Here is a 13,681-nt window from a genome sequence, read left to right as displayed (position 1 = left end):
GCGTTTCATGAATTTCTTTTGGTGGGGTCAGTACGGTTACATCGATACCTCATTTATGTCTTTTTTTATGTTTTGGCGCTTTTATGCAATGAAAACTATTTTATATAAAAATAATTATTTTTGCATCGCTTTATTCTGCGAGCTATAACTTTTTTATTTTTTCTCTGATGATGCTGTGTGGTGGCTCATTTTTTGCGGGACAAGATGACGTTTTCAGCGGTACCATGGATATTTATATGCGTCTTTTTCATCGCGCGTTATTGCACTTTTTGTTCGGCGGTATGATAATAAAGCATTTTTTGCTTTGATTTTTATTTTTTAAGGGGTTCGCTAAAGGGGTTAACTAATGGGACAGTTTTATAGGGCAGGTCGTTACGGACGCGGCGATACCAAATATGTGTACTTTTATTGTTTTGTTTTTTTATTTCCAAAAAATTTATTAGGAAATTTTTTTTATTTTTTATTTATTTAGCGATTTGTCACAGGCATTGAAGCAGACTTCCTCTTGCCTGCGCTTTGCAGGCACTGAGGAAGCCAGCTCCCTGAAGGCCCCCCGAAGGTCCCCGTCGCCATCTTGGATCCGGGGACCTGCAGGGAAGGAGACCCCCGCAGCAGCGCTGCACATTGCGCTGCTGTGGGGGGCTCAGGGAAGCCCGGAGTGAGCCCCCTCCCTGCCGATGCTTCCCTTTAACCCTCGGTACACAGCGATCGTGTTTGATCGCGGCGTGCAAGGGGTTAATGTGTCAGGGACGGTCCGTGACCGCCTCAGACACATTGTGCCGGGTGTCAGCTGTGATAATAAGCTGACACCCGGCCGCGATCAGATGCGCTCCCCCCCGTGAGCGCAGCTGATCGCGCTAGACGAATATTCTGTCCATGGGAATTAGGTCCCAGGTCACATGGACGGAATATTATGTCCATTGTAGGAAAGGGGTTAAAACATTTGCATAGTACTGTGTGTATAATTAGTGTATGGAACTCCAGTTGTTGAAGAACTACAATTCATAGTAGACACATGGTAAGGGCTATTGTCCCACAACAGCAGAATAATGCAGTCCACTGAGGGTAAGTGCCCACATTCAGGAATGTGCAGCGCTTTGGACGCAGCACATATCTGCTGTACCCAAAGCGCTGCTGGCTATTGAATGCAGGCCATTCCGCATGTGTTCATTGAACCGTGCAAAATCACCTCGTCCAATGCATTGTACGGGTGAGATTTATCTTGTGGAGACTCGCGTCTTCACAAGATAAACTGACATGCTGTGGTCTGGAAAGGGTGATCCGCAGGTATCTCCACACGCATAGTGGACATGGGACTTCTTGAAATCCCATCCACTATGCTGTAACATCTGGATGCTGCGGATGTACGCAGCATCCAACCCGCAGCGTTTACGGACCGTGGGCATGCACCCTGACCATGTAGACAAGGCCTGGGGATAAAATACTGCAGGAAATCCAGCACCATAATGAGCAGAGTTTATATGGTGCTGATAAACCAAGACTTGAATATCTCATGCCAATCCTGAAGAAGAGTCCACTAGTGTAAGATGCACCAATTTCATTACGAGGCACTCAACGTAATGAGTTGGCTAGGTGTGATGTTTCAGCATGCCTGACCAATATTTCTAGTATAATATGCACCAAAAATTTTTACGAATCTATTGGGCCACACTACCTGGCTACAGCCCCACTCCCACAAAAAAAAAATTTGAAAATTGATATTAAAGTTTGAGATTTTATTTCTAGCAAAATCACTTAGTCCAAGATTGCCAACATACTGTGCTTGTGTTGACACTTGTATACTTCCTAAATTACTCAGTATGGTTTCATTTAAATCATACAGTAGTGTATCCTTGTAACGTTGGAGATAGTAGTAGTGCCTGATCCAGTACCGGAGATATCTGTTTCTGTGTGTCCTTGATAACTAGCCTTGCTAAAGCTGACAGCTGAGTGTTGCAGCTAGCAGCTTTCAGTTTTGCCTGGCTGGTTAGCAAAAATACAGGGGAACCCCACGTAATATTTTTTTTACATTTATTTAATTTATAGAGCATGCAGTGGATTAAAAATACTTATCAGCCACCACCTGCTCTCACTTATCAGCTGAATACAACTCTCAAAATTGTCCCCTGCTACCGTTTATTACAGCAAGAGCAGCGAACAGTGATGTGAGCGGTCTTCAGCACCCGGCGCCAGGAACAGCATGAACAGTACCACTGAATCCCAGGCACTGGTACGTTTCCCACTGATGCAGCTCACGGTGGCCACACGTATGCCACACATATGAAATGCATACCTCAGCACCATGAGAAAAAGTCAGCGAGTTCACCACAAGACATTTTTAACGGTGAACTCAATGACTTTTTATCAAGATGCCAAGGTCACCGTAGTTCAGCCCAGCTGGGAACACAGCCTCAGTGACCAGCAATAACCTTGATGAGGCCACTACTGTTCTCTGATGCTGCGTTCGCAGCAGTTCATTCCTCAGTGGTTTTCCGCTTGAACAATCACATCTTGGCAGCATCCAGGTTGAAAACTGTTTATCCACAGACATGGAACAGAACGACAGACAGGTGAAAGATATTGTTTTTTATTTTTGTTTTATTACAAGAGACGACGGCTTCAATGGAATTGGCGTTAGTTGAGTATAACTGGGTTTGTTATTTTTAAATAAAAAAGGAAAAGTGTGTTCTGTTTTTATTTCAAATAAAGGACTTTATACTTGCTGTGCGTTTATTTACAATACAACTATAAGATTATTGTACACAAACCATGGAGTGAATGATATTTTTACATATAAAAATTGTTTCTAGACAATTTATTGAAATCATAGAAGCACCACTGTTCTCACCCACTATCCTATCTTTGGCATCTTCTGGCTCATTTTAGAAGTATGCAGATTTTTATTAATCTTAATTTCTTCAGATGTAGTTAGTGATGTACATGCTGATGTCTACCTGATCCTTCTGTTCTAATTTACTCTGATACTGTTTTACCTGTCTGTGTTATATATGTATATGATTAGGTTTGTGTAATTTCAATAAATTAGTATTTTTACACAAATACTTTTTGGACATTTACTCCGTGGTTTCAGTATACAATATATTTTGGAGTGTCCTCTCCTTTTCCTAGACTGGATCCACTTATGTAGGTACAGGGTCCAGTTATAGGCTATTTGCTGTTATGTCTTCTGTTCTAATTATAAGACAACTATAGAATTAGTAGTGTACAGGCGTCTTATAAATGCTTCTCCATTACTAAGCCATGGGCTTGATGTCACCAGACAACACAAAGGTGACATCAACTCCACAACTATTAACCCCACTTGCCACCAACATAGGGCAAGTGGGAAGAGCCGGGCAAAGCAACAAAATTGGCACATCTAATACCTGTACCTTTTCTTTGGCGGCTGCAATTTTTTGGCTTGAGGGTCAAATATTCATGGCCCTTTACCAACTTGAGAATACCAGCCCCCAGCTGTTGCCTTTAGCTTGGCTGGTTGTCAAAAAAATGGGGGACCCCACGCCATTTTATTTTTAAATTTTTTAAAACTTTTAGAAAATACGGTGTGGGGATCCCTCCATTCTTGATAACCAGCCTTGCTAAAACTGACAGGTGAGGGTTGCAGCCTGCAGCTGTCAGTTTTGCCTGCCTGGTTACCAAAAACACAGGTGAACCCCATGTCTTTTTTTTATTTCTTTATATCACAGGCTGCGGCTTTCAAATACGCTAATCATCCACCGCCTGCTCTTGCGGATACCAGCTGAATACAACTCTCAACATTGTCCCCTGCTAGAGCCGATGGCAGCTCGAGCAAGGCAGAATAATGAGAGCTGTCTTCAGCGCTGTGGAACAGCGCCAACATTACCGCTGATTCCCAGGCACCGCCAGGTGTCACACTGATGACACAGATGACTCCTGGGAGTTCCAAAGATTTCTGAAAATGCTTGATGTTTGACCCACATCTACCAGACATTGCCATCATATCATGAGAGACGGGACAAACCCCTGAAAAGTAACGATATACTCATTTTTAAAAACAAAAAATGCAAATATTTGTTCAAGAGTAAAAGTCAAAAGTTTAAATGGGAGCAACGTACCTTATTTTTGAAATAGACTTCTATTGGCAAAATGAAACCAGCGTAACCAGACTCTTCTACTTTGTAGGGAGGATCTTTACACACTGAAACACAAAGAATGGAAAGTGAGTATGGCATGTGGCTAGCACTGTGCTGTGCATACAATGGCGCACCAGTGTCAAATTGGTGCCTGTGGAGTAATAACCATGTGGAGTTTTATTGTATTATGGTTACACTGCCCGTTCATGATGATCAATAGACGGGGTGTATCACAGTAACTTCTGACTCTGCACTTGGTCACCAGAGTTCTCATAGTTGCTTTGAAATTTGATACCAGGTTTAGCAAACACCAAGGATTGCATGACTGTCACATAGCAGTACTTTGACAGTGCCAAATCTCAGTGGCATTTGCCACCAGATCCAGAGCAGTCACAAGCTAGTAGCACCAGGTTAAATGTGTTGACAAGTGAAAACAAGGTGTCACCAATCCAGATAAGTGATCAAGGGTTTGTCTGGTGCAAACAAGTTAACCACATCACCAGCACTAATCTGAACTGAATTACGCAAAGTTCTTGTAATGATAAAATTTCTCAGATTTCGCAGTTATTGAATCTGTCAAGAAAGTAAACTAAAGGAAACTAAATGCCAAAGCTGGAATGGAAAATTCAATGAAAATACTTGTGACCTTGTAAAAGAAGCGCCTGCAAGTCATATAACGATTTCTATAACAAGACATTGCTTTTGTAACCTTACCCCACAGATTAAAGAATCTTCTATTTCCTAATTACTAGGGTGATGGAACAATCATTGGTACACCAATGTCACACAGTATTTGGGTTAGCAGTTGAGCGACTTTGGTCGGATCGGGTTTCATGAAACAAAATTTCTTTCAGATGAAACTGGTCAGACTAGGGCAAAAAAAAGTCGGAGTTTCGTCCGAAACCCGACCCCAATGCAAGTCAATGGGAAATAAAAGTTGACATTGAGTGGATGACATTCATCCACTCAATGCAGACTTTTATTCCCCATTGACTTGCATTGGGGTCGGGTTTCGGACCCGGACTCGGAATTTTGTTTCATGAAACCCAATCCGACCAAAGTTACTCAACTCTAGTTAGCACACTTAAGAAAATCTGTTTTCATTCACGTCAATCCTAGATGCTGCCAATTTTATACACACCAGTAATCCCCACATTTTTACGATGAGGGAAAAAAAAAAGAAAAAAAATCAGAAGAAATATACAATATTCTACAGAAATCAATATACTGGAACTAACTTTGTTACCAACTTATTAGACTAAGTATTCTTTTTAATTCACTGTTGGGTTCAATAAAACAGCTGGATCAAATGTATAAGAAAAGGGGCTTAAGGCGGAGGAAGAGCAGGTTATGCTGCAGCTTTCTAGTGTTTTTTTTTTTTCTCAACCCAGAGCTGAAATCCCAGCTATATTGCTCAGTACTTACAATATCAAAAAACTGACCGTCACATCCAAACATACAGTTGTGGCCAAAAGTATTGAAACCCCTGCAATTCTATCAGATAGTACTCAGTTTCTTCCTGAAAATTCTTTGGTATTATTATTTGGTATTGGATAATACCAAATTCTTTGGTATTATTATCTTCATTCAATTTGTCTTAAATGAAAAACACAAAAGAGAATGAAGCAAAACATTGATCATTTCAAACAAAACTCCAAAAATGGGCCAGACAAAAAGTATTGGCACCCTCAGCCTAATACTTGGTTGCACAACCTTTAGCCAAAATAACTGCGACCAACCGCTTCCGGTAACCATCAATGAGTTTCTTACAATGCTCTGCTGGAATTTTAGACCATTCTTCTTTGGCAAACTGCTCCAGGTCCCTGATATTTGAAGGGTGCCTTCTCCAAACTGCCATTTTTAGATCTCTCCACAGGTGTTCTATGGGATTCAGGTCTGGACTCATTGCTGGCCACCTTAGAAGTCTCCAGTGCTTTCTCTCAAACCATTTTCTAGTGTTTTTTAAAGTGTGTTTTGGGTCATAGTCCTGCTGGAAGACCCATGACCTCTGAGGGAGACCCAGCTTTCTCACACTGGGCCCTACATTATGCTGCAAAATTTGTTGGTAGTCTTCAGACTTCATAATGTCATGCAAACGGTCAATCAGTCCAGTGCCAGAGGCAGCAAAGCAACCCCAAAACATCAGGGAACCTCCTCCATGTTTGACTGTAGGGACCGTGTTCTTTTCTTTGAATGCCTCTTTTTTTTCTCCTGTAAACTCTATGTTGAATGCTTTGCCCAAAAAGCTCTACTTTTGTCTAATCTGACTAGAGAACATTCTTCCAAAACATTTTAGGCTTTTTCAGGTAAGTTTTGGCAAACTCCAGCCTGGATTTTTTATGTCTCGGGGTAAGAAGTGGGATCTTCCTGGGTCTCCTACCATACAGTCTCTATTCATTCAGACGCCGACGGATAGTACGGGTTGACACTGTTGTACCCTCGGACTGCAGGGCAGCTTGAACTTGTTTGGATGTTAGTCGAGGTTCTTTATCCAACATCCGCACAATCTTGCGTTGAAATCTCTTGTCAATTTTTCTTTTCCGTACACATCTAGGGAGGTTAGCCACAGTGCCATGGGCTTTAAACTTCTTGATGACACTGCGCACGGTAGACACAGGAACATTCAGGTCTTTGGAGATGGACTTGTAGCCTTGAGATTGCTCATGCTTCCTCACAATTTGGTTTCTCAAGTCCTCAGACAGTTCTTTGGTCTTCTTTCTTTTCTCCATGCTCAATGTGGTACACACAAGGACACAGGACAGAGGTTGAGTCAACTTTAATCCATGTCAACTGGTTGCAAGTGTGATTTAGTTATTGCCAACACCTGTTAGGTTCCACAGGTAAGTTACAGGTGCTGTTAATTACACAAATTAGAGAAGCATCACATGATTTTTCGAACAGTGCCAATACTTTTGTCCACCCTCTTTTTTATGTTTGGTGTGGAATTATATCCAATTTGGCTTTAGGACAATTCTTTTTGTGTTTTTTCATTTAAGACAAATTAAATGAAGATAATAATACCAAAGAATTTGTGTTTGCAATCATTTTCAGGAAGAAACTGAGTATTATCTGACAGAATTGCAGGGGTGTCAATACTTTTGGCCACAACTGTAGATTGGGTCTGAACAGGTGCTTACCTAGAGTTGCCAACTCAAATGCAATCAAACAAATAAGACAGCACTCTTTAGTGCCATAGCATGCAAACATGAAATATGAAAATTGAACTGCATTACTGCACTAGAAACATGAAAAATTTAGAATGCTTAGTGCATAAATAGGTCAATTCATGTGTACCTGGCAGTCACGTTAAGGCGATTCTTTTTGCCAGAATCTAACAATGCCACTCCTCTCTTAGACCGTCTACATTTCTTTTGGGGACCTAATGTGAATCCTCTCCTAGACTAAAGTCTAAATCTCAATGGTCCTGTTGCAATTAAAAATGCCTGAAGCTAAGGGGTGGCGTGCTCAGTCAGAAGGCTAGTATACACAATATCAAAAAACTGACCGTCGCATCCAAACATAGATTGGGTCTCCATTGAGATAGATATATATATATATATATATATATATATATATATATATATATATATATATATATATATATATATATATATATAGACTTCGGTCAAGGAGAGGATACACATTACGTTCCCAGAAGAAATGTAGACTGTCTAAGAGAGGATTGGCATTAGGTCCTGGCAAACAAGAATCGCCATAACGTGGCTGCAAGGTACACATGAATTGGCCAATTTATCATAGAATCGTAGAGTTGGAAGGGACCTCCTGGGCCATCTGGTCCAACCCCCTGCTCAAAGCAGGATTCGCTAAATCATCCCAGTCAGATGGCTGTCCAGCCTCTGTTTGAAGACTTCCATTGAATGAGAACTCACCACTTCTCGTGGCAGCCTGTTCCACTCATTGATCACTCTGTCAAAAAGTTTTTTCTAATATCTAATCTGTGTCTACTCCCATTCAGTTTCATCCCATTGCTTCTAGTCTTTCCTTGTGCAAATGAGAATAAAGTTGATCCTTCTACAATGTGACAGCCCTTTAGATATTTGTAGACAGCTATTAAGTCTCCTCTCAGTCTTCTCTTTTGCAAACTAAACATTCCCAAATCCTGCAACCTTTCCTCATAAGACAGGGTTTGCAGACCGGTCACAATTCTGGTCGCTCTTTTCTGAACTTGCTCCAGTTTGTTGATGTCTTTTTTAAAATGTGGTGCCCAAAACTGGACACAATATTCCAGATGAGGTCTGACCAAAGAGGAGTAGAGGGAAATAATGACTTCACGTGATCTAGACTGTATGCTTCTGTTAATACATCCTAGAATTGCATTTGCCTTTTTTGCTGCTGCATCACACTGTTGACTCATATTCAGTCTGTGATCTATTAGTATACCCAAGTCTTTTTCACATGTGCTGTCACTTAGCCCTATTCCTCCCATTCTGTATATGCTTTTTTCATTTTTATTGCCCAGATGTAGTACTTTGCATTTCTCCCTGTTAAAAACCATTCTGTTAGTTGCTGCCCACTTCTCCAGTTTATTTATATATTTTTGAATCCTCTCTCTCTTCTCTAGTATTAGCTATCCCTCCTAGCTTTGTGTCATCAGCAAATTTAATCAGTTTACCCTCAATTCCTTCATCTAAATCGTTGATAAAGATGTTGAACACTACAGGGCCCAGGACAGAGCTAAGCATTCTCAGCTTTTCATATTTCTAGTGGAGTAATGCAATTCAGTGTTCATATTTCATGTTTGCATGCTATAACGCAACAGAGTGATGCCTTATTTGTTTGATTAAATTGCTCAGTACTGTCCTACATACTGCTTCTTTTGAGTGGGTTCTATAGAGACACAGGAAAACATGACTGCCTCATGTCTTTATGTGCTGTGCTTGGGAGACATAGACATTCTCCACCACTAGCTCAGAAACAACTGAAAAAGTAGAGAAAACTTTCTAGTAAAAAATGCAGGCCAGAAGTTACAAAAAAAATTAATGACCAGAAATAATAATATTCCTCACACAGCACATCTTATTACCTGAAATAACAGGTATGCTTCTGTGATAGAGAAAAAGTCCACCAATAGGCATACCCCTTTTTAACTAAATGTCTGGCAGCAATAGAATAAAAATAAAACCTATACTCCCCTCCCGTACCGGTGCCGTTCCAGCGTTATCAGCAATTGCAGCCTCGAAGCGTTTGTGCGGTGTTGTGACATGTGGTGCCCGGCAAGCAGTCAGAGATGAGCTGCAGCCCCGACTTCCTCTTCATGTTCAATCTGTTACGAAGGTTGGAACAGTGACGCCAGTGCTGATAGGATGCCGAACACCACGTGTCACAACATCACTCGAGAGCTCTGGGACCGCGAGTACCAACAACACCACTGGAATGGCGCCAGCACGGGAGGGGAGTAAAGGTTTCTTTTTTAAATTGGGGCCAAACATTTAGTTCAAGAAGGATTTTTCCTAGTAGTGGACAATCCCTTTAAATTCTGTACTAGGGAATAAAATCAGGAGAATAATATATTCAGACGAATACATGTTTTACAGAATCTATAGACTAAATAAGCTAGAAAGTTTCTGTGACAACAAATGTACCTAGAGAAATACAAAATAAAGACCTATTGAAAAAGTGCAATGTGCAGCCATATAAGATCTGAGGAGCATGGATGAAGGAGCATGGATAAAATGTCTGTTGGTGCAAGATCCCCACGTGTTTTGCTACTGCATCATAGTTTTGTCAGGGGTAGTCTATTCAGTGTGGCGTCAAATATATAGGGGATAAAAAGGTCATAATGAATACAGGCAAGAACCTTAGTGCGGAGTAGTCGTGAGTCTGAAGCGAAGGACCGGGTAAGGTCCACAGTGTTTTGCATTTTTTCTTTCTTGGAATATTTTTTCCGTTTTCCATTACATCGAATGTTAAAATAAATGATTCCAATCAAAAGTTCAACTCATCTTGTGCAAAACAAAAAACACAACAACAATCCACATACGGCTATGTCGGCAGAAAAAAAAAAATAGTGCTCTTGGAAAAAAATAAAATCACCCAATAACTACCGATCAGCTTCTATGTAGCTGATCGGCAAAAGTTTAACAGTCACCATCGGCCAATGTAAAAGTACCTAATCAGAAGATGGAAATTTATTCAGCTACAAAAAAAAAAAAAAAAAAAAAAAAAAGCCTTTATACCCTGGACATTTTTTATTATTCTTCACCTCTCCGATTAAAAGAAACACGGCCCAATAATTATGCGGGTGGTTAGCGGTTGTGTCTCATTCTGAAGATTCAGGTTGTTCATTAGCAGTAGAAAGTACCGTAACAACACTACAGTAATTGTAATTTGATGGATCGATATTACATACATGTAAAGGGAGGTTAAATCTGATATCAACATACAGATCCTGGTGTATATACTGAAAATTCCAAATGAGGGGAAATAAATCTGTCACACGAGTTACAATTAATCAGTGTAACAAATAAGAAATTCTGAAATTTGGAATTCAGAGACCATTTCAGATATTCTATTTTGAAGATTCTATGGTTGGAATAGAATATCTTTGTTTTACAGCAATGACTCTTCATGGTCTTCATAGAATCTTTTGCCTGTGTCATCTACGAGTCCCCCTTATATAAACCGGCCTCTGATAGTTATTACCAGATGTGATGCGGAAATAATGAAATTACAAATAGCTGAATGATTATGGCTACAAAGGACAAAAAACAAACTTGTGATATCATCTTCATGCTTAAATTGACCCTAAAGTTCAGTGTGAAGCAGGAACAAGGTCCTTAGAAGAACAACCTGTCCAAGAAGATCAGCTACTCCTATGACTGCTTGGCACAATTCACATAGGACAAAAACCGCGGACTGTACTAATAAACAGTGGTAAGCGTCAGGATACAGGATGGCCGACTGTTACCTGAATATAGGGAGAAATTCAGTGAAAGTAACTCTCCCTCCTTTACTTCTCCACGTTGACAAGAAGGGGTCACGTTACCTGGAACAAAGCATGGCTGTATTTCATATAGCGAGGCTTATCACACTAAGCCTTTGTTTTATTCAAGAGACTGAGGGGCTGGCAAACGTCCAAAACATAGCAGAAAGACCTGGCTTATATACAATAGTATTTTATGGGTCTTACAAAGATTACCCGTTATCTGATAAGAGGCCTGCTATGTGAACATGTCTGGATGTGGGGCTTCTCCGAAACATTCATACTCCAATGTCAGGAGAGTCCTTATCAGATCATAAGCAAGACCATGAGCCCCTGGAACAACAAGCCATCAGTGCGTCTAAGTGCCTATGGTCTTACTCAATGCTCCATGAACAGGGGCACCAAGGGAACAAATGTGCGAGGTCTACACATCTGTGTACAAAAGCTCCATCAAAAGGATCAGACTCCCCCCAACTATTAACCTAAAGAAAACCAGTGACTATAGCAGAAACAAGTGGGGACACCGAGGGTAGACCGTCATTAGACTTCCTGATCACCGATACACTTTCCTCAATGACACTCTTTATTCGGAAAAATTAATAAATTGTCCAAAAGAGAAACTCTATAATGAAACCCAATGGAATCAGGTAATAACACACATTTATATTAAATATTATATACTAAAGCCAGTGATGTATATGTGAACAAGGTCTAACCTACACACAAGTGCCATCTTGCTACCTGTAGAAGCCCAGTGATTTGGTTGAGTTTCTAGCCATGCTATGTATCTGGAATGAAGGGAAATACACGTTACTTACAGTTCCAGGTTGTCTACCTATTGTAATACCTGGTTTTGTAGTAGTCAGCATTACATGTAAATAGATTAGACTGCAAAGTTTTATGTAAGTAGAAAAAAAAGTCATCACAGTCCAGTAAGGCTGGTTTCACATTACCATTTTTTAGCGCTGCGCTTCGTGCACATCCATGCGCATGCGTTCTGCGCCCCTATCTTTAACATGGGGCGCATGGTCTAGCGTATGCACGCGTTCGTATGCGTTTTCGTGCGCATGTGGGGTTTTTTTGTAGTGTGCGCCTAGGCGCGCCGGACGCAACCTGTTGCATTTTTGGCCCGTCCGACCTGTCAAAATAACGCATGCGCACAGAATGCGCAAAAAAAAAAAAAAATCACATTACAGTCTATGGGAACACAGGCGTGCGCATGGACATGTCCACACCAGCGTTTAAAATCGCATGCGTTTTAAGAGTCAAGATGGCTAGAAACTGGTTAAAATGCATGCGCCTAAAAAAAGCAAACGCATACAAAACGCGTTTTTTGTATACGATTCTATTGCGCACAAAGCACAGCGCTAAAAACCGCTAGTGTGAAACTAGCCTAACCTAGATTTTTCTCGCCTGTAGACTACCTATAAATCACCACAAGCCTTTTCAATTCCCACATATGCCGACTGTCATAAAAAGATAAAAATTAAAAATGGGCAACACATAAAAAAGGTACAATAAAACTGTCGCATCTGTGACGTGCTGTACTTGTAAACATATATCCGCAAAAAAAAAAAAAAAAGTATGCAAAAAGCGCAGATTCAACCAATATACAGAGCATACAGACCAAGAAATTTACAGGGTAACTTTACTTTCAAGCAACTTCTGTGTGTACATGAGGAATAACACAATTGGTGGCCATTATGTGGCTTATATCCTGCATTCTCACCAGTTTTCCCCCCTCTTTGCTTTATCTATAATTTGGAATCCACAGCTTGCTGTGAAGATGAGATTAGCTGCTGTGATTTCTCCCATAGGCAGCACAGCACATGGGCTCTTGATTCACTTGATGCAAAAGCATGGAAAAGTCTAAAAATAAACAGAATCAAACTAGTCTATAAACATCTAATACACATTTCTATGATCCTGGAATTATAACTCTAGCATTCTGGAGTTTTTTTTATTATAAACAAAAGTATTGGGACACACTTATTAATCACTGAATTAGTGTTTTCATTCAGTCCTATTGCCCTTGGTGCATACAATCAAGCCCTTAATCATGCAATCTATCATTATAGACATCTGTGGCCACTGTATTACAATAGTATCATTCTATCACTGTTTTATCAAGTCCATTAATAAAATTTCATAGGTGGCATGGGTTTCCTAACCCGAGCAGCTGCATGCAAGCCTTACATCACCAAGCACAATGCCAAGTGGCAAATTGAGTTGATTAGACCACTGGACTGTGGAGAAGGAAACCTGTTCAATGGAGGAGGGTTATTTTTTTTGCTTGCTTTTTTGGAATGGCAGACCACTGTTCTCTAGCTGTTTCATGGATGAGGATGGGGTTGGTGCACACATGCCCGATTGCATTGAGCCAACTGTAAAATTTGGTGGAAAAGGAATACTACTATGGAGTAATTTTTCAGGTGCAGATCCTTAATTCTAGTGAATGGAATTCTTAATGTTTCAATACACCAAGACATTTTGGACAGTTGTTTGCTACCAACTTTATGGGAAAAGTTTTTAGAAGGCCCTTTTCTGTCCCCCGTTCTTGCACCCCGGTGGAAAAGAGCAAGGTCCATAAAGGCATGGTTGGGGGTAGCTTATTGTGAAAGAA

The 13,681-nt window shown here is 40.5% G+C and overlaps 1 protein-coding gene across 5 annotated transcripts in view; it reads right to left on the bottom strand.

Annotated features, from left to right (window-relative positions):
- The window catches only part of MLLT3 (MLLT3 super elongation complex subunit), a 389,891-nt gene that overhangs the window by 226,936 nt on the left and 149,274 nt on the right, over window positions 1-13,681 (bottom strand). For all 5 annotated transcript variants that reach the window (XM_073542701.1, XM_073542697.1, XM_073542699.1 and 2 more), the window contains one exon: window positions 4,098-4,180. In XM_073542701.1, the coding sequence (XP_073398802.1) occupies window positions 4,098-4,180 (83 nt within the window). The remainder of the gene's footprint in view (window positions 1-4,097; window positions 4,181-13,681) is intronic.

The sequence above is a fragment of the Dendrobates tinctorius genome, unplaced genomic scaffold (genome assembly GCF_039654945.1).
Source record: "Dendrobates tinctorius isolate UK_male_01 unplaced genomic scaffold, ASM3965494v1 ptg000128l, whole genome shotgun sequence".
NCBI lineage: Eukaryota > Metazoa > Chordata > Amphibia > Anura > Dendrobatidae > Dendrobates > Dendrobates tinctorius.
This window is presented reverse-complemented; position numbering and strand designations above follow the sequence as displayed.